Source organism: Petaurus breviceps, unplaced genomic scaffold (genome assembly GCF_028583685.1).
Source record: "Petaurus breviceps papuanus isolate PSGF00001 unplaced genomic scaffold, PetGlider_PUasm1.0 112, whole genome shotgun sequence".
Taxonomy (NCBI): domain Eukaryota; kingdom Metazoa; phylum Chordata; class Mammalia; order Diprotodontia; family Petauridae; genus Petaurus; species Petaurus breviceps.
This window is the reverse complement of record NW_027185601.1, coordinates 3,701,310-3,724,570: the sequence shown is the minus strand read 5'-3', so window position 1 is coordinate 3,724,570 and position 23,261 is coordinate 3,701,310. Positions and strand designations below refer to the sequence as shown.

General features: G+C 37.2%; 1 protein-coding gene across 8 annotated transcripts in view; it reads left to right on the top strand.

Moving 5' to 3' along the window:
• Positions 1-23,261, top strand: part of LOC138157165 (histone-lysine N-methyltransferase EZH2) — a 108,749-nt gene that overhangs the window by 83,692 nt on the left and 1,796 nt on the right. For 2 of the 8 annotated variants that reach the window (XM_069082700.1, XM_069082684.1), the window contains exons 6-18: positions 726-846; positions 2,383-2,523; positions 3,214-3,316; positions 7,786-7,964; positions 15,057-15,148; positions 16,179-16,419; positions 17,282-17,451; positions 17,750-17,844; positions 19,218-19,258; positions 19,790-19,915; positions 20,492-20,670; positions 22,355-22,450; positions 22,831-22,912. In XM_069082700.1, the coding sequence (XP_068938801.1) occupies positions 726-846; positions 2,383-2,523; positions 3,214-3,316; positions 7,786-7,964; positions 15,057-15,148; positions 16,179-16,419; positions 17,282-17,451; positions 17,750-17,844; positions 19,218-19,258; positions 19,790-19,915; positions 20,492-20,670; positions 22,355-22,450; positions 22,831-22,912 (1,666 nt within the window). The remainder of the gene's footprint in view (positions 1-725; positions 847-2,382; positions 2,524-3,213; positions 3,317-7,785; positions 7,965-15,056; positions 15,149-16,178; positions 16,420-17,281; positions 17,452-17,749; positions 17,845-19,217; positions 19,259-19,789; positions 19,916-20,491; positions 20,671-22,354; positions 22,451-22,830; positions 22,913-23,261) is intronic. The other 6 variants (XM_069082707.1, XM_069082694.1, XM_069082734.1 and 3 more) reach the window with 3 other exon arrangements.

Sequence of the window (23,261 nt, the reverse complement as noted above, 5' to 3'; positions counted from 1 at the left end):
TTTCCTCTATCCACAAAAAATTGCCTTCTGTCCTTTGCATATGAGTTGCTTCTTATTGTGTTTTTTTTCTTCCCAAAGTGCCCTCCTCCTCCTGATCCCTGTGCTAAGCCTTGGCCCTCTCCTTCTTCCAAACTTGGCTACAAAGTCACATTCCTCATTCAGCCTTCCTTGAATAACTTCACTCAGTTGATACACATCTTATCCTAATACTAAAGTGTTTATTCCTTCATTTTGAAGTAAGTAGTCTATAGTTTTATATATAGGTGATATCCTGGTGCCATAAACTTTAAAGGACTGTCCATTTTTTTGTTGCACTAGTATTTTGTATCATATAAACTTGGAAAAAGTAGATGATTAGTTAAAAGTATGGAGCACTTTAAGACATGATACTTTAGTTCACTGTGACCTTTTCTGCCTTTGTACAGGTTTATATCTTTTCCATGTGTGTATTATCTGCTTTCCTTTTACAGCGTCCCATGGAGCCTATGACTGCTTTTTCCAAAAAAGCCACTCAGTAATTCTTGGTTGACTAGTGAAAAAAATTCGTTTAGAATTTTGTCTTTATGGCATGAAGATCTTTTACGTTACCATTTTAGATTTTAGTTATAACACTTGGATAACCCCAACTATGTCCATATAATGTTCTATAAGAAAGAGCATCTAATGATTTTCTGTTTTGCTACTTTGGGATAAACCAGCTTTTTAAATGTCTTAATTACTTTTAGGTGGAAGATGAGACAGTTTTACATAACATTCCTTATATGGGAGATGAGGTTCTTGATCAGGATGGAACTTTCATTGAAGAATTGATAAAAAATTATGATGGAAAAGTACATGGAGATAGAGGTGAGCTATGTACACTGATATAGTTAATCTTTTGAGAAGGAGTAGAGTGGTTCAACTAGAGTAGCTAGTTTCCTAGAGCAGTTGTGGGTAACAGATTCTGAAGAAGTTATAATTCATTCTTTGCTCCTGCCTGGAAAAATACTGTGAGGCCATATCACTTTGCTATGTCTAATTTACCTTGGTGGTCCTTCCTTATAGGGTGGTCCTTCCAATTCAGAGTCATTCCTTCTTACTTCGTATAGAACATTCACATAAGTACTAGGTAGGGTAAAAAGTTTAGATAAGAAATGGTACTTATCTATGGGCCAGCAGTGTTCATGTTGGTTGAGTCAGTGTTTGCCCACATGTCACTGGTTGGTATCTATTGCCCCACATTATCTTCCTGTGTTGTATGCTGCAGTGCTTAAAATCCACATGGATTTGTGACTATTTGGAAGAAATGAAACCAACATTTATTAAGTACTTAATACCTACCTGGCACTATGCTAAGGATGGGAATGCAAATAAGAATAAAGACAATCATTGCCCTCAAGGAGCTTTTGTTTCTTAGACCATAAGCAAAAAGGAGGTAAAAAGGTGGGAGAGAGAGTTGGAGCAGTGAGGATGATGAAGAAGGTATGTGGGACCATAGTTTAGAAGCCCCAGAAGTCTGGAGCAGAGCCTAGCATGGAATTGAAGGCAAGTTGGCCTGAACCCTTTCATAAAATGGAGGGTCCGGGAGGAATTCACTAATGAGGGAAGTGGGCCAGCTATTTGTTATAGGGGTGCTATCATTCTTTTTTTTTCCCCGCTTTTTGGAGGGCAATTGAGGTTAAGTGACTTGACCAAAGGCACAGCTAGTAACTGTGTCAAGTGTCTGAAGCTGGATTTGAACTCAGGTCCTCCCAAATACAGGGGCCAGTGCTCTATTCACTGTGCCACCTAGCTGCCCCTATCATTCTTTCTTTAGAAACATTTTTATTTATTGGAAAAATACATACGATAGGCTATTGTGAGCTTTCTGTGGATTTTTTGAAAATTTTATTAATTTTTATGAGTCCTTCATGTCTCTTGAATTTTCTGTGCAGTAAAATTAGGCTATCTTGTACCTGATTTTAAAAGTAGTAGGAGGACGGAGAGTGGATTGTTTTATAAAGAAGTAAGAAATTGGTGTTATTTTATTGTGTCTCTAGAATATCCTTGTTAAAAATGTAGCTTTAACTTGAGAGGAACATAATATTTATGTTAATGCCATCATTAAGATATTAGTTGCTTGTAGGATCTCTTGAGAACCCTTTATGATGGTAGAAGGCAAAGAGAAGATCTACCTCTAGAACATATTGTGATGGGTGCTTGGTCCTATGAGTGTCATGTCTAACTTAGGGATAATGGAAGCAAGCCACAGAACTTAACAGTTTTACCTAGGAATGGCTTTGAAAATAATTATAAATTGGTTCTTTATAACTTTTATTTTAGTTCTGAGTGATACACTTTTATTTCAAAATGAATAAGGCAGGTTACCATTATTTTCTGACATTTCAATGTGATTAATTTTAGAATGCGGATTTATAAATGATGAGATTTTTGTGGAGTTGGTGAATGCTCTTGGTCAGTACAGTGACGATGAAGATGATGATGATGGGGATTATCCTGATGAGAGAGATGAAAAACAAAAAGATTTAGAGGATAACAGAGATGGTATGTTTGTTTATTACATTCTTAAAGCAGTATTTATTACTGTATGCTTTCAGAATAATACAGTAAGGTGTGGCTATATTCATTTATGTCTTAATTTGCTTAAAACTGCACTAACATTTTTGGGACTTCCCCTTGTACTAGCCAAAAAAAAAATCCACATAACATTTTGCTTCTTTGATCTCATGAACTCATAGTTGTTTGCTCAATGGCCAAGGATAACCTAGAATTATGTTAGTGTAGAAAAGCTTGATGAATATGCTACCAGAGAATCCTGCAGCTACAGAATTTTGGGGCTCCAGTATCTTTGCTGTCATCTAGTTTCCACTCCTTTGTTTTACAGTATTAGGAATCTGGGCTTTAGATATGTGAAGTGCCTCACTTGTGATTACAAAGTTATTTAGTGGCAGAGCTGGTACCAGAACCCAGATTCTGGAATTTATAATTCATGCTTCTTCTATTATACCTGGTACACAAATAATCACTAAGTGCAATTTCTTGTTACTTTTATATTCATTATTGTATTACATTCATTTCAGGTTTATTATAGAAAAATTACTTTAGAACTGAAAGTAATTTCTTCCGTGATGACTGATTTTTGTCTGAGTTTTTGATTTAGAAAATTTAACCTCTGTGGAAGGAAATTCGTTAGTACACTCAAAACTTTTTTTATTCTTCTTTCATTTTGTTTAGATAAAGAAAGTCACCCACTTCGGAAATTTCCTTCTGACAAGATTTTTGAAGCCATTTCCTCAATGTTTCCTGATAAGGGAACAGCAGAAGAACTAAAGGAGAAGTAAGATTTTTCTTTAGAGGTGTTGCCTCCCTAAAATATAACTTGTTACTCTTACCAAATAAGATATTATGTGTAAAGCATTCAGCACAGTACATAGTAGGTGCTCAAATAAATATTTCTTTCCCCTTCTTGGCTCCTGGAAATGAAACTGATACAGCTGACCAGCAGTTCTGCTGCCTTACCTTTTGTTTTACAAAACAAGACTCTGTGTGTATGCTCGAATGTATGTATGTTAAAGCTGGGACAGCTTTGTCCCAGTTGTTTTTTAGGATAAGTAATAATAAGCTTACTTGGAAATTTGAAAAAGACTTTTATTATTGCCCCAGGTATCACCTCTTTCCTGAGTGGGCTGTATGTCCTACCCTTTTTATTAGGGATTTCCAAAGCAAGCCTATCTAGTTTTTCTTACTTTGTCTTAATATAGTTAGCCTTGACCAAGTTGAAATTAGGTAGGGTCTAGTAGGGTAATAGATTGGGAGAAGCTTCTCTTCGACCTCTCAGCCTAGCTGCATGTTTATAGGATTAGCAGGTAGGGAAGGGGACTTGAAAGTTCACTGTCATGGGGGCCTATAGGATTTTGCAGCTCTTCCTTTCCAACAGCCTTGGTTTATGGGTTAGAATGTGCTGTTCTGGAGTCTGGAAGACCTGGATTCAAATGCTGCCTCTGACACTTATTAGCTGTCCAGCCCTAGACTAGGCACTTGGTTTCTCCTAGCCTCAGACAAGTCTAGAAGACGAGTTATCGGCTTTTAGTATCTGAAGAGTTCCTGTATGAGGCATTCTCAGACCTTCAGAATGACAGGTGCTTGATGTATCGTGGCACTTATTTATGGTGGCTAGTTCTGCTTCTTCTCAGAATGTGTTCTCCAGCGGCTCTTTCAGAGTTGCTGCTCTTTAGAACGAAGTCCTCCTCCTTTTCTCTTATAGGCATTTCTAAGCCCTGTAAAAGTGAGACTTTTCCCACTCACCTCTTAGACGTTTGACTTATTTCAGCCTTTTGATCAACTAGGTTGCTTCTTGTCTTCTCCATCCCTGGAATAGACCCATGAGGTGTGTGTAGTTAAAATGATAAGCTGTTGGCCTTTGTGGGGATTTAGGTAATGACTCATGATATAAACCAGCCTTTTCCCCTCCATAAGACTGGTAAAAAAAAAAAGGGGGGGGAGACCCTGCCTTCCCTTTGACTAATGGAGCAAATTTGTCTATTAAAAGGAGATTATAGCAGAGAAAGATTTAATTGATTCTAATGCCATTTAATGGGAATCAACAGAGCAATGGATCCCATAAGACAATAAGGCTACCAATCCTCTCGGCATATAGGTTTCTGCATTTGGATATATTAAGCTTTCTTGCATCTTGAACTTTCAATTTTCTCATACAAAATCTAGTACTACCAGAAGACTATGTTGTCCACCATTATATCAGTAATCTTACAGGCTATTTTTAGTAGTGGCTTAGTCTTGTTATTTGGATCTGATGAGCCCATAAAGCAAACAGAAAAAACCCAACTCATTTCCTCTCACTTCTTAGGGTCTTTGTTATTTTCTCAAACCTCAAGACTGTTTAGTTGGGTATTTTCAGAATTTTAGGAACACCTCATACTATGTTATCTTTTCTTTCTAAGACCTGTTGTTCCTCTTGGCTTTCCATTTCATGTAAGTGGCATATGTCTGTCCTACCAGTTATTCAGGCTCAAAGCTTTGTAAGATTATCTTTGTCTCCCCTCTTTTGCCCAAAGTCACTTTATGCTCCCATCAGTTGCTCTGTTTTGTTTTTTACTTTCACAATATATCCCAAATTAGTCCTTTTCCTTCCTTCCTCACTGCACCTACCCTAGATCAAGCCCCCACTATCCTTCTGAATGATTGCAACAGCCTCTTACTTGGTCTTCCTTCTTATGTTCTTTCTCTTGTTCTCTTTCCCCCCAAATTCCTCTTATGTACTGGTACTAATATATATTATATGTCTGTTATAATCTTAATGTTAACGTATTGCTTCTTAATTCAGTTTGAATTAAGTCCAAATTCCTTTGCTTGACATTTAAAGCTTTCTCTACCTTTCCCACCTTACTGCTTGGTCCTATACTCTATAATAGGCATTGTTTGCTGTCCCCACCACCTGCTTTTTCCCTTTTGGCTTGTTTATACTTTTCTTTCACCTGGAATAGCCTGCCTACCATATTTAAGTATCAAAATCCCAAACCCAGTTAAAATATTAGTTCCTTTATAAAGCCTTCCCTTACCTTCAGTTAACATGAACTCTCCCCTCCTCTGAGCTAAATAACCATAGGGAACCGTAGCTCTCTGTTTACCTTTTCTTATAATTTCATGTATGACATATTTACTGATTAGACTGTGATCCATGTAGGAGGAGATACTAATGCTTCTTTTTTATCTCCTGTAATGCATACATATCCCTGAATGTAGTAGTGCCCAATAAGTTTTTGTTGAATCTTAGATGTTAGGGAAGTTTTTAGAACAAGCCATCCAGTGAAACCAGAGAATATCAGGCAGCATGTTAATCTGAGAATGAATCATACTGGCCAGTCTCTTTCCAAGAGAGAAGAATGTATTTTTTTCTGTCTAAAAGTTCTGAACTCTGTACCTTTTCCCCAGATTATGTCTCATTCTTTGGGGGTAGAAGAACCACAAATACAGCATAGGTGCAGATGGATGTAAGCCACCTGGGCTACTTCACACAATCTTATAACATGTGATTTCTTAAACTTGGATTTCACCCAAACAGTTTCAGCTTGACCTGGGAGTAATATACAGGTTATTCTTTTTAGTGGTGTAGCAACATAATCACCTGATAAAATGGCTGACAATGACCATTCTTTGGAAAAACTCATTTTGAACAGATAAGGGGTAATATAATTGGGCCTTATATTATTCTTGGCAAATTTTAAAGTATTCTTTTATTATCATAATCAAGGCCCTGTCCCTTCTGACCAGAGGTTCATAGACTTAGAACTGATAGGGATTTTAGAGAGAATCTAATCAATCCATTCATTTGACAGATAAGGAGGCTCAGGCAAGTTAAGTCATTTGCTCAAGTTTGCATAGAGTGTGTCAAAGGTGGGATTTTAATACAGGTCCTCTGACTCCCAAATTTTGTTCTTTTCGCTGTATGATGCTGCCTCCCATTTTGCTTTCATCTCTGGTTCCCTAGGAGCAACTTGGTTGGTTTTATGGGAAGGTCCCTGATAATAGCTGGACACCATAGTCTGCCCTGCAGGTTCCATGACTACCTGTAGGAGGAGCTTTAGATAAATTGGCTAACATAGTTACCAGATGCATTGTCAATCTTCAGAGAAACTGTCTCTGCATAAATGTTTCAAGTATCAAAGTATTCAAGTATATACCATGTAAAAATAAATCCTTAAAAATTTTTTTGTTGAAAAAAAAAATTAGGAACAGTTAAATACCGTGTATATGTGTGTACAAAGTAGACATTAAGAGCTACGAAGTAGTTAAAATACAAGACAGTTTCAGAGTGTGAACTTAACAGCAGTTGAAGGGCTCAGAAAAGACTTTGTGTAGAAGGTAGTTCGGAAAGGACACCCTGAGGTGAGCAGGTGACATTCCAGTTTGGCGTGGGGAGGGGGTAGATGGGGAGGCGAGTACAAAGGCACTGAATTGGGAGGTGGAGTGTGGTGTGCAAGGAACAGAGAGTGGCCATTTTTGCCAGCTTCCATGATGTGGATGGGTGAGTTATGTTCAATGAGACTGTAGAACAAGGTTATAAAGGGCTTTACAAAGTAAACAGAAGTTTATATTTGATTCTAGAGGCTACTCTAAGCCTTTGGAAATCACTGGTGTTTATTGAATAGGGGAGTGACATGGTCAGATCTATACTTAGGGAAAATAATTTTGTATCATTGTGGTAAATAGACTGAAGTGGGTAGAGACTTGAAGACCAATTAGGAGGCTGTTGCAGTAATCAAGGGAAAAGGTGATGACAGCCTTACCTGAGGTGGTAGCTCTGAGTGGAGAGAAAGATTTGGATGTAAGTGATATTTTTATTCACTTTAAAACTGATACCTGTTATTTTCATATTATATTCATTTACAGATATATCCCCTTGCCATTCCCATACCCAGTGAGCCATCTCACTTTTAAACTTTTTTTAAACAGAAAGTTTAAAAAGAAAACAAATCAGCTTGTAGTTAAAGTTACTGTGTGTGCCTGGGGCCGACCCTGGTCATTATAATTACTTAGCATTCCCGTTAATTTTCTCTTCCTATTATTGTGCTCATCGTATATGTTGTTTTCCTGTTTCTGTTTACTTCACTTTGCATCAGTTCATCTGTCTTTTGGTGTGTGTGTGTGTGTGTGTGTGTAAAGATAAGTACTGAAAAGACAGTTGTAATTGCAGTTGATTTTGTCTACTCAAATGCCTTTAAGAATTTAGCTTTCAAAAATATTCTTTGTTTTCATTACTAAATTTTTTTTTATTACTGCTTTTAGGTATAAAGAACTAACAGAGCAGCAACTTCCAGGAGCCCTTCCTCCTGAATGTACACCAAACATAGATGGACCAAATGCTAAGTCTGTTCAGAGGGAGCAAAGCCTGCACTCATTTCATACACTCTTCTGCAGGCGCTGCTTTAAATATGACTGTTTCTTACATCGTAAGTTCAATTATTGTACGTTTTGGTTTACTTTTTTCTGGTTATGGAACTTTACATTTAATGCAGATTGGAAAAAATGAAATATAATCCCATTTAGGAAAAATGCTGTCAATTTTAAGTCAGTCATAATTTATCTTTTAATCTTAAATATTTATCATTTTAAATGTCCTTAATTTGATGTGGTCTAGTTTTTCACTGGCCTACTGGAAAATGTAGTAGTGCTTTTATACCATGTTAATGTTTTTGTATTTACATTTTCCACTAACTTGGATACAACTAGAAGCTCATTTTAAAATTACTTGTACGCATGGATATGGGAAGTCTATAAATTGTTAAGACATAATATAAATGTGAAGTAGCACATTATTATTTCTGTGTCCCAGTCTGGTAGTCTTTGTTCATACCACTTCTTATTTCTATGAAATGCATTATGTTGAATGAGAAACCCTGTAAAACAGGTGTTTGGATACATTCTGTCCTTTTTTCAGCTAATTCTTATTAACATTGTTATCTTGAAAAATATTAGATCTCCTTAGTAAAATGTACATGTACACACATAGTAATGCCTTATTTGGCACTACTGGATAATTAAATTCAACAAACTTTTATCAAGTGCTTCCTTTGTATGATGCACTGACACTACAAAGACAGAAATGAAATAGTTCTTGCCCTTAAGGATGTTACTTTCTATTGAGCTACACACAAATATTAACAAGTATATGTAACTCAGTACACATGAGTTTCAAGAAGAGCTAACATGAAGATCAGGAAAGGCCACATGTAGTAACTGTCCTCTGAGCTGTGCTTTGAAAGATGGAGCTAAGCAGGGAGGATGGCACACACGTCAGATGTGAATAACCACATGTGCAAAAAGCATGGAGGTGGGAGACGGAAGGTCATTTCATTCACGGGGAACCTCGAGCGAAACAGTCATGGAGGAGCAAGCAAAGTAGTGGTGCGAATCAAAACCAGAACGGAGAAAGAGGAGCAAATTGTGGGGTTTTGTGTTTTATTCTAGAGCAGTAGGGAACCACTGAAGATTTTTGAATAAGAAAGGGACACGGTCAGAAGCTTTATTTTTGAAATTAGAATTTGGTAGTTGTATGGAGGACGTACTGCAGAAGAAACAGGAAGCAGGAAGACTATTTAAATGGCTATTGCAGTTGTCTAAGTTGTCTAAGAGGAGATGAAGGCCTGGAGTAGGAGAACAGGATTTGTGAGAGTACAAGAGGGGAAAATCCATTGGAGAGGTAGAGCTGATCACACTTGCAACTTGATTACATATAGTAGAGGATGGTGCAGGAGAGTGAAGAGGCAAAATTGTTCCAAGGTCTGGAATCTGGATCACTAGAAAAATGGGTAGTGTCCACGACCAAAATAAATTTTGAGTTGGGATGGGTTTTCTGGAAAATATAATTTCTTTTGGATATTTTAATATGCACATGGAAATTCAGGTGAACACATACAGCAGTCAGTTGGTAATGAAGGATTGAAGTTCAGTAGCTAGATTAGGGCTAGCTAAATAGATATGGGAATGCCCTGCATTGAGATAAAGAGAAAAGGGCCTATGACTGAGTAAGCCTTGGAGATGCCCACATTCAGTGAGTGGGAACAGGATGAAGCAGCAATGCAGACTAAAAAGAAATGGTCAGACCAATGTGAGAACAACCAAGAGAGAACAGCATTTACAGAGTACAAGGGAGGAGAGAGTGTCCAGGAGAAGCTGGTAGCTGTTGGTATCAAAAGCAGAAAAGATTATGTAGAATAAGAACTAAGAAAAGGCCATTGGATTTAGTGGGTAAGAGAAGTTGGTAAGCTTGGAGAGAACAATTTGCATCAGATGGTGTAGTGAGAAGCCATATTGCAAGGGATTGAGAAAAATGTAGGTAGTCAGTGTATATATATATATACTTTTCTAAGCATTTGGTTGTGAAAGTGAGATTCCCCTCTCCTCAGATTACCTTTATTTTTCATGGAACATGACCAAGATGAGAGGTATGAGTTTTCTTAAACAAGATCAGCTTTTACAGAGACCAAGCATGAAGCAATTGAAATATTATCAGATGGATCATGCTACAAATATCTTGTCTTTTCAGTATTCTGAGACTAGTTTGTGTTTCCACAAAGTAAGGCTATAGAATTGGAATATTCTGAGAGACTGTTGTTTTCTGGCACAAATATCTTGTTTCCTAAGTGTTCTTAGACTAGATATGTCTCAGGGTCAAGGTTTCTTAAGGACAGAGAAGACTCAGGTATTCTTTTAGGTGGCAGGAAAAGAGCTAATGGATAAGGAGAAAGCAAGGATGAAAAGAAAGGGAAAAATCTTTGGAGGCTTTTCATGAACACGAGTGGAACAGTGGGCTGCCCACTTATCTATCAGAAATTTGAAAGAATGGAAGGAGGATGAAGAGAAGGGGTTTTGTGATGTGTGAAGTGGTTTCAAAAAGGTGTACCTGTTCTTGGTTTTCATTTCTCCTTTGCTATTCATCCTTTCCCTTTAAATTTAAACTAGTTTTTCTATTCAGCTTGCTTTTAACTGGAGGACTTTCTAAAGACTGTTCATACTTGGTATGGTTAGTACTGTAAAATGATAGCATTCTATTAATATTATTTTCAGGGTGGGAAAAATATGAACACTATGAGTAGATTCGCTTCTAAGCTAAATTAATGATCCTATAATAAAATAATTGATGCTCCTTTAGACAATTTACTAACCATTTATATTCGAGATCTGCAATCTGAGCATTTTCAGCATTTTATAACATAGTCTTCGTAACAGCTCTCAAACACTTGGACATGAAGTATCCTTCATTTAGAAAACATTTCAAACATAAAGTAATCAACATATTTACAAGCTTAATTTTTATTATCACATTTTTCCTTGTATTTAAATATAATCTTAGAAGAGAAAGTTAGTTCTAGAATTGGGAGAGACTAGTGCAACCCCATATTTTACTGGTGAGAAAACTGAAGCCCAAGAAGCTAAATAAAACTTTCCAAGTAGAAGTACTTATTCTTAGTTAACAGCAACAAGATTAACTTAGATGCATTGATTTGAGGGTTACGAGGCACTTTCGCACATAGTATCTCATTTAAAACTAACAAAAACTCCGAGGCATAAGTGCTGTTCTTATTTCTATTTTATAGGTACCTAAGGAGGTTGTGACTTGCTCAGGGTCACACAGCTTTTCAGTGTCTGAGGCCGCATTTGAACTCAGGTCCTCTTGACCCTAGGGCTGGTGCTCTATCCACGGTGCCACCCTGTTGCCCCTCCAATTTACTTTTATTACAATGTATCCCAATCGATTAATTTTTGTAAACAAATCCATTAAATAATTTTGAGGATATTGACCTTTTGTACATTACAGCAATAGAATTTAACTTTAAGGGTGTTCATAGTTGAAGGAATTTCAACAGCCTTTCACATTCATAATTCTGTTGTAATACCATTGGTAGTACTGGTCAGCTGCTCATAAAAGGCACTTGAGAGTGATGGACCTCATAGCTAAAGGACAGGAACAGTGCTGAGCCACTGGGATCTTCATAGCCTCAACCTAATTTGACCAGTAGTCCCACTTGTCATACTGTAATTAAATCCCAAATTAGTCATGTGCTATTGGTTTTCCATTCTGGGAAAAGGTAGTCCATGAACTTGAAAGAGAAGTAAACTTTTTAGTTTTAGTTAAGAAATATTGTCTCCATTTTTTTCTTGCTGTTTTTCCTACCTGTCCTCTTTATCTCTGAGCTTTTTACATGATGAAGATTTCAATTTATCCTAAAAGGTACAGTTTTCATAAACATGCAGATTTTCTGTCACTCTAAGTGTTATAATTATTTTAATTTTGTTTATTGTTTAGTGATGACATTTATAGTGGTTAACTGTAATTTTCAAAACTGCAAGCAAGCAGTTGATCATCATCTTTGTTTAGTGGCTTATTTAGACATTGTATGCATGCTCAGCTTGGGGTGAGGGTATTGTTTTTGCAATATACAAAAGGTATTGTTTCTATTGTTATATGTGGTAAAATGTATCCATTTCTTTTTCTCTCTGCACTTTGACTATCCATCATCTTAATATCAAATTTTAAAATTCTTTTTAATCTCCTATATCACAAACTTTGTCTTTATGAGAAACATGTGGAACATACTAGAGATGTGATAATTTCAATTAGTAATTATGGTGAAATTAGGAACTCAGGTCCAACATACACAGTTAATGTAATAAAAAAAAAGATCTCAAAAAGTAAATGAAGTAATTGGTGCCTCATCTTTTTGAAAGAGGGTGGTTAAAACTCCAGTGTCTTTTGAAATTCAAATATGTCTTGCTACTTTTAAGGATAAAATGGAGGGGAAAAAAACAGTTGGAAAGATATTCTAGCTTATTATAAGTTTCAGCAGAGCCAGGTAGGCTACGCAGTATCTGTTTAGTGAACACTTCTCAGTTAAATCCATTGGATTTTGAAATAATAGTAAATGAAACCTTTTTCAGAGTCTCACCTACAGGAAATCTGCCTTGTGTACAGTTTTCAATATACATTGAATTTTCCAAAGAAATAGTAATGTTGACATTATAATTTATTCATCCTAAAAATGTCAATAAAATCAGTAAGTTCGGTGTACTTTTGTTTAGAAACTATTAGGGAGAGATAGAAGGCAGTGGGCTGTGAATAACTGACTAGAAGGAACCAAATATTCCTGACCATAAGTAAGAATACAGAGAACTGCAGCCTGGGAAATCTAAACAGCTGCCTACGTATGTGTTTTAAGTAGGACCTGTCTTGGTGGAAGAAAGCATAGATGAAATGAATATATGTGATTTTTTTTTTTTTTGCCTGAATTTCTGACGAGTAAATCCATGTTGACCTCGAACTGGTTAGTTTTCATTTGGCTCTCTTGGCATTTGGTGATGAATCATGTAGGCATCCATGTTGGAATGAGCATTAAGTATGTTGATGTTGAACATGAGGCATATGGTGTTATCTACAACTTGTAGCTAAGGCATGAACTTTCTGAGATCTGCAACATGAATGCTAAAATATTTGTAAGATGCTTTTATGGTTCTCTGATAGAAGCAAGTCAGTTACCTTGTTTAACCTAAAATAATTATGTGATAACAGTTTGAAATTTGACCAACCTTTTAGTACACTGAGCAGCTGAAATTAATGCACAGACTTGGCATCTGAATAATTTTGACTTGTTATTGTTCAGTCATTTCAGTTGTGTCTAACTTTTCATGACACTTGGGAGTTTTCCTGGCAGAGATACTGGAGTGGTTGCCATTTCCTTCTCCAGCTCATTTTACAGATGAGGAAATTGAGGCAAATGAGGTTAAATGACTTGCCCAGTATTACATAGCTAATAAGTGAAGCTGGATTTAAACTCAGGTCCTTCTGGCTTCAGGCCTGGTGCTGGATCCACTGCACCACCTAGCTGCTGTCTGATTATTTCTATCTAAGTCTTAAGTAGTGTATGTTGGTATTAGTGAATGAAGAAATGAATTACATTTATAAAATATGCTTCATTTATTTTTATAATAGGAAGAGTAGTCGAAGAGACGTCAGGAGATTATGGTTTGTTTCCTGGATCTGTCCCTCTAACTAGCTATCCATCCTCTACCTAGCTACTACCCCCATTCTGTTTGTTCATCTGTAACTATACCAGTTGTAGATTAAGTGATGTGCCCAAGGTCACACAATTGGTATGTTGGAGGTTAGAATGAACTCCAAGTGTTCTTGACTCTGATAATATCTCATGTGCTACATTGCCTCTCGGTGTATGGTGTTGATAGTGGGTTATATATAAAGGATTCTGGTCTCTAATCCTGAATACTAGAACTGGAAATGTTTTTCTAGTTCCAGTTGCTACTTACTACAGTAACAGGTTTTCTGAGAATAAATTTTTAAATTATTTGGATATGTGGAAGCATATGTGTAGTTCTCAACACATTAGTATAGCTAACAGAAAAGTCATACCCATTTTCCAAGCATTTTGGTTTTAGAATTACTGTGGTAACTGAAGACTCCAGGTGTCAGCTTGGTTCCAATTTCAGGTATAATCCCTTCCTAAGTGATGTGATCTTAACTTTCTGGATGCTAAGCATATATAAAAGATTCCCTCCTTGTCACACTGTAATTAAATCCCAAATTAGTCATGTGCTATTGGTTTTCCATTCTGGGAAAGTGTAGTTCACCAATTTGTAAAGTAAACTTTTTAGTTTTAGTAAGAAATGTTGTCTCCATTTTTTTTCTCACGGCTTTTCATACCTGTCCTCTTTCTGAACTTTTTATATGATGAATGAAGATTTCCATTTATCCTAAAAGGTATAGTTTTCATAAACATGCAGATTTTCTGCCACTCTAAATGTTATAATTATTTTAATTTTGTTTATTATTTAGTGATGACATTTACACTGGTTAACTGTAATATTCAAAACAGAGCAAACAAGTCCAAGTAAAGGCACTAGAAAATGTCTTCAGTTGGAAAAAAACCCACTGTATTTAATGTTCGTAGGCAATATCTCTTTCTTCAGTTACATGAATTTCCTTTTACAGATGTTGGGATTTTCATGATTTATTTTTTCTGACTTGGGATCTAGTTTGTCATGCATTTGGCAAGCTCCATTTAAAAGTACTTGCTTTCCTGCTCCAAATCTGCGCCTCTTTCTTGCTCCTCACCTCCCAATATTAATAGACTTATTTGCTGACCTTCCTAAAGAAGCTAGATTTTAAGTGTTAGCTGAAACTTCTCTTCAAAATAGGTAATTTCATTTTGCTGTAGAAAGAATACACACTGTCCCTATGAAGATATTAAGGACTCTATCTAAATAAATGTATCAATTTCAACTGCCAGGAGAAAGAGATCACTAATTATTCCAGAACTTTTATCAATCAGCTCTTCTGGACAAGACTGATAAGGGAATACTTACCAAATTCAAATGTGATGATACTCAACAAGGGCTAGAAGAGAAAATTTATTAAATAACATAGATAATTAACAACGTCTATTTTCCACTCACTGGCTCTATAGCTACACTGATAAACTGGTTAAATAACTGACTTTGTTCCCAAAGATATATTTGGGTAGTTTATGGTTTTGTCTCTTTCACAGCATTCCATGCAACACCCAACACTTATAAGCGGAAGAACACAGAAACAGCACTAGATAACAAACCTTGTGGACCACACTGTTACCAGCATTTGGTAAGATTTGTTGTTTTATTGTCCAGGAATTAATGAAGTCTTTATATTGGACTTCTGGTGGAGGTCTACAAGGTCAGAATCTCTCATTTTATGCTATGCCTGTGCCCTCTTGAATAGCATTCTAACATGAACAGTTAACAGCAGGCAGGATGCTCAAGCCCTCATTGATCTCTCCCCTTCTGACCATCCATAGCAAATTTTTTTTTACAACTACCACATTTGATATTGTATTATTTTCTGTTTTGCTTGTGGAAATCTGGTCTCCCCCAAAGACTGTAAGCTCCTTAGGGGCAGGGACCTTTTTGTATGCTCTACAGGAACATAACAGTGCTTACAAACAACTCCTCTGAAAACTTGAGAATTCCAGAATTCTGTACTCAGTGTCTTGTTCAAGTTTTATTAAAGCCACCAACCTTCGCCTTACCCTCTGGTTAGGCTCATATTGCTTTGGGGCCTAAGGAATAAATAGGTAAAAGTAGACCAAGGTGAACATATGCTTATATGTTTTTATAATCAACCTGTACATATTCTTAAATTGTGGCGTTTATTTTTATTTTCAGAGGATACTTGTCACTTCATCAAAAGATTTTACCTTGAAATAGAAGGCTCTGTCAGTTCCTTTAAAATCTGGCTTATAGAAATTCCTTTTTTGTTGCCTTTCTCGAGGATCTACGGTATAGAAGAATGACCTCATTACATAAAGATTTACTTGTATCTGAATTTATTCACTTAGTTGAAAGAACTAATTAAAATATTTTAATCTTTTATCTCTTCTTGGCAGTAATGACAGTTATCATGCTTCTATTATAGTTTGAAATTTTTGGAAAGAAACTCCCCAAAACATACCATATGCAGGTGAATAGAGAATTATAATTACATATCTAAGTTTGTATTATAAATAGAAACTGATTCCATGGAGCTAATCCCTTAATTTTTTGACAAGCTGTTATCTTTTCCTACTTTTTCCCTTTATCAAATTTAAAGACTTTGAGAAACATATCTTGAAAATGACTTTGTTTCTTTTTTTTAGGAAGGGGCAAAGGAGTTTGCAGCTGCTCTCACTGCTGAACGGATCAAGACACCGCCAAAGCGCCCAGGAGGTCGCCGAAGGGGAAGGCTTCCAAATAACAGCAGTAGACCAAGCACACCAACCATTAATGTGTTGGAATCAAAAGATACAGACAGTGATAGGGAAGCTGGAACTGAAACAGGTGGAGAGAATAATGATAAAGAGGAAGAAGAAAAGAAAGATGAAACTTCCAGCTCTTCTGGTAAGATAGGAAAAGTTTTATTTCCTATCGGTATTCTTGGAATTTTTGCTTTAAGGATTTTTAAAAAGATCATATAATCAAAGTGACTTTGACATCAGTATGCTGAAAGTCAATATACTTTGTTGTATTTTTGATACCATAAAGACCAGATAACTTTATTAAAGTGTACTGGATTCTAGAATTAGAACTTGTAGGGATTTTAGAGGTTCATGACTTGAATAGCTTACTTAATAAGCTGTTTTGTGCTGATTGAAGTCAAGAGTTCCTGTGTTTTTAGAGACCGATGATCTAGAATTGTTCTAGCTCTTTTTTTTCTTCCTTTCCTACCCTTCTGATTCTTTTGCTTATTTCTCTGGGAGAGGAAGAAAAAGAAACTGACATTAATCCACTAAGGTACTTTTAAACATAATACTCTGTTAAGAGTTTTGATGGGAAATAGCAGGGATTTGGGGGGGGGGACCAATTAGTGCATTGGATAGAGTGCTGGGTCTGGAGTCAGGAGGACTCATCTTCCCGAGTTCAAATCTGGTCTCAGACACTTAATTGCTGTGCGACCCTGGGTTGTCTCTTTACCCTGTTTGCCTCATCTGTAAAATGGCAAATTTTTCCACTATCTTAGCCAAGAAAATGGTCATGAATGAAAATGACTTGACAATCACAAATCAGAGAAATTAGAAGTAGTAACCAATAAATAAGGCTTTTAAGTTTCAGCTTCTATTGGCCACTTCATTACAACTGAGAACCAGGAACATTCTTTTCTTTATTTTTTTAAAAACATAATTTTATCTCACTGCATTACTAATAAGGTGCATATAGTCAAATTACTTAAAATAGTGTATTATATGTAATTTTGATTTTGCAGAGGCAAACTCCAGGTGTCAAACACCAATAAAAATGAAGCCAAATATTGAACCTCCTGAGAACGTGGAATGGAGTGGTGCTGAAGCCTCAATGTTCAGAGTTCTTATTGGCACTTATTATGATAATTTTTGTGCCATTGCTAGGTTGATTGGGACCAAAACATGCAGACAGGTAAGAATATCGTATGAAAATTATTAAGGACTAAATGTATAATTTTCCCAAGCAGGTCAATTGCCTTCACCTAAAAGGATATTTACTGTTTACCTTTATTATTCTCAGATCTTACTCTAGAGCCTCAAAAAATGGTAACTCGTCCAAGTATATACTTTAAGGGCAGGAGGCAGGAAAATGAAAACTGTGTAGAAGATTTAAATGTATAGAATTTTAGAGCCCGGACATAGCTATGACAGCACCACAACCACCCCAGGAACAAACTGCTCATGGCCATTTAACTGCTCTCTCTTGCCAGGTCTATGAGTTTAGAGTAAAGGAATCTAGTATTATAGCTCCAGTTCCTGCTGAGGATGTTGATACCCCTCCAAGGAAGAAAAAAAGGAAACACCGGTAAGTGCTGCAAAGTAGTTTTAAAACTGTAGGAAGTGTTCAGTACTCTACCTCTCTGGGCGAGGGCTTAAGGAGGTGGTGGCTCTTCTAACCCCCTAGCACCAGCTGCTTATGGCAGTTGCTTGTTGCTGCCATATATACTAATTATTTTTATAAAATCAACTGACACATTGTCAGACTTAGGATCAAGAAGTGTGATAAATGATGTTTCTTTCCCATTTAACTTTTCATAAACAAAGTGGAGTAGCATTAGTAGACTGAAAAGGGTGGAAAGTTACTACCGTACTGCCTTTTTTGGGTAAAATGAAAAATTTTAAGTTTCAGCTTCCCTGCTTAGTACTGTTAATATGTTTAAAGGCAGTTGAGGCTTCATAATGTATTTAATATATATCAGTCCTTCAATGAGGTAGCTCAGTTTTTCGTTTGAGGACTTAATTCCCTCCATGGGAATTCCCTACCACCAGGAAGTATGGTACTGACTTTTTTGCTTTAATTGGCTAATTTCCTTTAAAGCTGAGTGATTCATGCTAACTTCTGAGATATAGGCGATGTGGGATATGATAGTAGTAAAAAACAAGTGAAATTTTTCACCATGATATGGCTAGCCAGAACATTATGAAAAAATGGCTTAACTTAAGAGTATTTGCAGAACCAAAAGAAAAAGGAGCCTAATGAGAGTGAGCAGCCACCCTTGCTCTGTTTATACTGGTTTGTTTTGATTCCCCCCCAAAACATAGGGCCAACATAATTCAACACTCAAGAATTTGAATTCATAAGCTTTTGCCAGCAGGAATTTAGCCTGAAACAGATGTCGGCACGTTTTTTGGAGATGGTCCTCACATGTAGCTCACCCTGATAATAGTGGTGGAGATGGGAGAGCATACAACTGGTGGAGCAGGGTCCAGAGCTTTGAGAAGGGAAGTGTTGATCAGGCACAGTGCTCCTTAAGCCCACATGGGGTTGACCCCCCAGTTTAAGAAGTCCTGGCCAAGATGACCAGCCAGCTCAGTGGAAAATGTAGGAAAAAACTGGGAAATCTCAGGCTGTTATAGGATGTTGTAGAGCAAGTGCAAGAAGTGATCTGTTGGTTTTTTCCCCTCAAAGTTGCACATAAGAATGTGGGTTTAATTTTTTGCAAAATGTTTTCAGTGGTCTGCTTGTCTTAAGAGTTGTTTTGATCAGATAGCACTTACGATCCTAGGATGTAGATGACTCTAGTGAAGTATTGCTAGTCTGGTCACACAGACATTTCCATTTAAGTAATTTTGTGTTGAGTTTGTAGTTATAACTGTAACTCCCCAGGCTCCAGCAAAGGAGGAGTCTCCTGTCAACTTTCTTGTGTTTGTGTTGTTTTTTTTTTTGTGTTTTTGCAGGTTGTGGGCTGCACATTGCAGAAAGATACAACTGAAAAAGGGTTAGCATCTTTCCATTTAACTTTATCCTTACTTTAAGCATTTCTACTTTGGTTTTTAATTGTTTTTAGGGCCTCACCATGGGGAGTCTGTTGTGCCACACCGAACTGACATATAGTAACTGGATAGACAACACTATCAGGGTTTAGGATGTTGCTGTTTATTAAAAAAAAAAAATTGAGGGAGATAGAGTTAGAATCCTTTAGATACTACTTTATTTTATTTCCCATAATCTAAACTAATGGGATGAAGAGAAGAGGTAGTGTTTGTGTTAAAGGGAAATTGCTTTGGAAAAAATGGCTGAGATGTGGTGGACAGTTAATGCTTCTGAGTTCATGGGGGTTGGGAAATATTAACATTTCCTAATTTTTGCCATCACTTTGTAAACAGGAATACGTGTAACATTGTAAATACAGTAAAGAAAATCCAGCTAAGCTGCAGAGGATAGAGGGAAGATTTCCACTTGCTAATTCTACATCATAGATTTGCAGTTCCCTGGCTCAATTGCTTTTCATACTAATATCTTTATTCAGATGGCTCCTCTAACCATGTTTACAACTATCAACCCTGTGATCATCCACGTCAGCCTTGTGACAGTTCTTGCCCATGCGTGATTGCTCAAAACTTTTGTGAGAAGTTTTGTCAGTGTAGCTCAGAATGTAAGTATTTGTTATCCTTGTGCACTGTCATGCCCATTGTAATAGGATGAGCATCAAATACAGTTTTTAGTAAGGAAATCTGAAGCATTCAGTCAACAAATATTTATTGAGTGCTAATTTTTAATAAAAGTATGCATTTTTACACTTTTTAAAAAATTTACTCACGAGGTCATCTTCAGGAAAATCTCACTTAAGGAACATTGAGCTTCTAAAGCCATTTTGCATGCTGGGCAAACCTGTCTTGAAAGAAGGGGCCTTTCTTTTTTTTCCCTCCTCTCCCTTAACCATTTAAAGCAGAGGATATAATAAAGCTGGTATAGTGTTAGGGGCATCCAGAAAAAAAAACCAAACAAAACTACAAGATAATTGAACAGTCAGATGTGATTGTTAAGGAATGATTTTTATTTGTCTTTAGAATTTTAAAATGTATTCTTTTAGGGCAAAGAATTAATATAAACATTTTGTGGAGCCATACACATAAATAGTTCCTAATAAATTGTCTATGGAGCGTTTAATAGAGAACTAATTCCCGTTCTGTACTAACATATCTCTCTCCTTTTCCTGCCCTCTCTGAAGGCCAAAACCGCTTCCCTGGGTGCCGTTGTAAAGCACAATGCAACACTAAACAGTGCCCCTGCTATCTGGCTGTCCGTGAGTGTGATCCAGATCTCTGTCTGACTTGTGGGGCTGCTGATCACTGGGATAGTAAAAATGTGTCCTGCAAGAACTGCAGCATTCAGAGAGGATCCAAAAAGGTACATGGGCAAGCCACAAGCTGCTAGTCATTCTCTGTATTCCATTGGCTCTTATGTTCAATAATACAGGTTACTTCTGTGTGTGAGAAGTAGCATATTCCAAAGAGTAGCCATGATGTGGGCCTTCCTTTAAAAAAATTTAATATGGTGTTTGAACTTTCTTTCCCCTTAGATTTGGGAACTACATGTAGGCAGTGTTACTTTGTTTTTTAGGAAGGGAATCTGACTTTCACTTTCTAGTTGTATTTATTGACTGAAGGCTGGCTATCACTGTCATTCCACCCTATTAGTTTGCATTAAAGTCAGGGAACACTTGACTCACGGCTGGTCCTCCTCGTACTTGGCTCTTCCTAAGCTAGCTCAGCTCTCAGAAACAGGGAAGGCAAAATCACAAGGATACATTTCACTGAATTGTTGGTTTACTTTCGATCAGCTAACACTTATTAAGCACCTGCTGGCTGTGCCAACTGCTGGAAGTGGAGCCATCAGTTCTCACAGATGGCCTTCTCTGGGCCTGAGCCACAAGGCTAGCAGGGATGAGCATCAGCTGAGAGGCTGCTGTTTTTAGTGCTGTGTACCTGGCCTTGTGTGACACTGGCTAGAAAGGCAGGATGACTGTGTGTGACTAGGGATAGCTGATGGGTTCCTTAGGAGAGTTTGCATAGAATTTCAGTTGGCAGCAGGGGGTTGCAGGATTGTTTTGTTCTTTCTTTAGGTGGGATTGGGAAGTTCATGAGCAAAGGCATAGGAGTTACTAGAAAATTTGAGTGTTATGATAGTTTAGGCAAATTCATTGCTGTTTAGATTGGACTAAGAAAGGTCTTGGGAGGGAGACCCATTAGTATTCAAGTAAAGGCACTGAGCAGAGAAGAAATTCCAGGACAAGATAGAGTGGTTTAGCTAGGGTGGTAATTCTGTTCTTGTAGATCAGTATGTTGTTGACAATAGAGGTGGAGGATTAAATTTATGAAATGACTGCACAGGACAAGAATAATTGGCTCAATATCAGTGTCCACTGGGAGTAGTTCACCAGTCTAGAAAACTAAGAGAATTGTGATACGTTCATTAGAAAATAGAATAGAAAGGGAAGCCAATTCAGTTTTAGTCATTCAGTTTTAGACTGTTCTGATGTTGGCTTCACCATTCCTGATTTTGGGCAGAATATTTAATAGCAGCTTGGATCAACATTTGAGGCAGATGATTGGATTTAGGTGGAAGGGGAAATCACTGGTGACTGGGCAGTTTCAGTAGCATAGTTGGAATATAGTTTCCTAACTACAAGGAATTAAGGAATATTTTTTGCCTCTGTTTACAAAAAAATAAAAGACCACATTATGGAAATTTTTTGTAAATCATTTTGGGTTAGATCTCCACCTTTACATTCATACTGCCTTAAAAGGGTGGTTTCAAAGTCTCCCCTTGTGGCAGGTTGGAGGTGATGTCCTTGAGCCCATGTATCTGGCTTCAGAGTGGGTCAGTTGAGCATAGCAGGCCCTCTCTATTAGATGGGCATGTTAATGCTATCCTCCAATTGTAGCCAGCCAAGCTTCCCCTTCTATTCCGTGCTTTAATTCTGAGTGCTTATTTCGACTCTGATTTGGAGGGTAATAATTATCATGTCCTGCTCAAGGCATTTGAGCTTTCCTTGTAATTTTGATTATGAGGCTCTGGTTTCTTCTTTTAGCATTTACTGCTGGCACCATCTGATGTGGCAGGTTGGGGAATTTTCATCAAAGATCCTGTGCAAAAGAATGAATTCATCTCTGAATACTGTGGTGAGGTAAGGCAAGTTAATGTGCATAGGTTAGTTTTATGGCAGGGATGAAGTGACACTGTCCAGGCCTTCCCTGGAGGCACTGGGAAAAGCCCCTTGACCTTTATTATTTATCATTAAGTTACTTTTAGGCTTGTGGAGTGTTTTGCTCTTGTAAACATCAGCATTCAAGGTTTCAGTACCATCTCAAATCAAAAGGCATGACTGTCAAATACAGGCTAGGGGTAAGCTGTCACCATTTTACCACCCTGGTAGCAAAGATACTAGGGAAAAACCAAGGGGTTACAAGAGGAAGCACACCCACCCAGTGTCACCAGGGAAAGGCAGCTCACACCTCCATGAAAAGGACTCGGGTGATTGATTTTTCTCTATATCTTTCCTTTTAGATTATTTCTCAGGATGAGGCAGACAGAAGAGGAAAGGTTTATGATAAGTACATGTGCAGCTTTCTCTTCAACTTGAATAATGGTATGTTTAGTTGCTATAATATAACCCTTCTGTTGGATTTTCAGTATTCTTGATTAAGTACCAGCTACATGCCACAGATACTGGAGATACAAGCACCTCTATAAATATATGTGGGATATGTGGCATAAATGTATAGTGATACAAATATATTCAAGGTTACTTGGGAGGGAGGGAAGTCAGGGGACAAGATGGTACTTGAAGTTGAAGAGTGTTGAAGACAATGTCTTCCTGTGTGAGGAACAGAGAAAAGAAAGGCCAGGGCACCATTGGGATTGGAAGAACATCTTTCTTTTCATGTTGCCTGACAGATGTAGATCTGAAACAGGATCAGGAGGCACCTCCAGGGGCA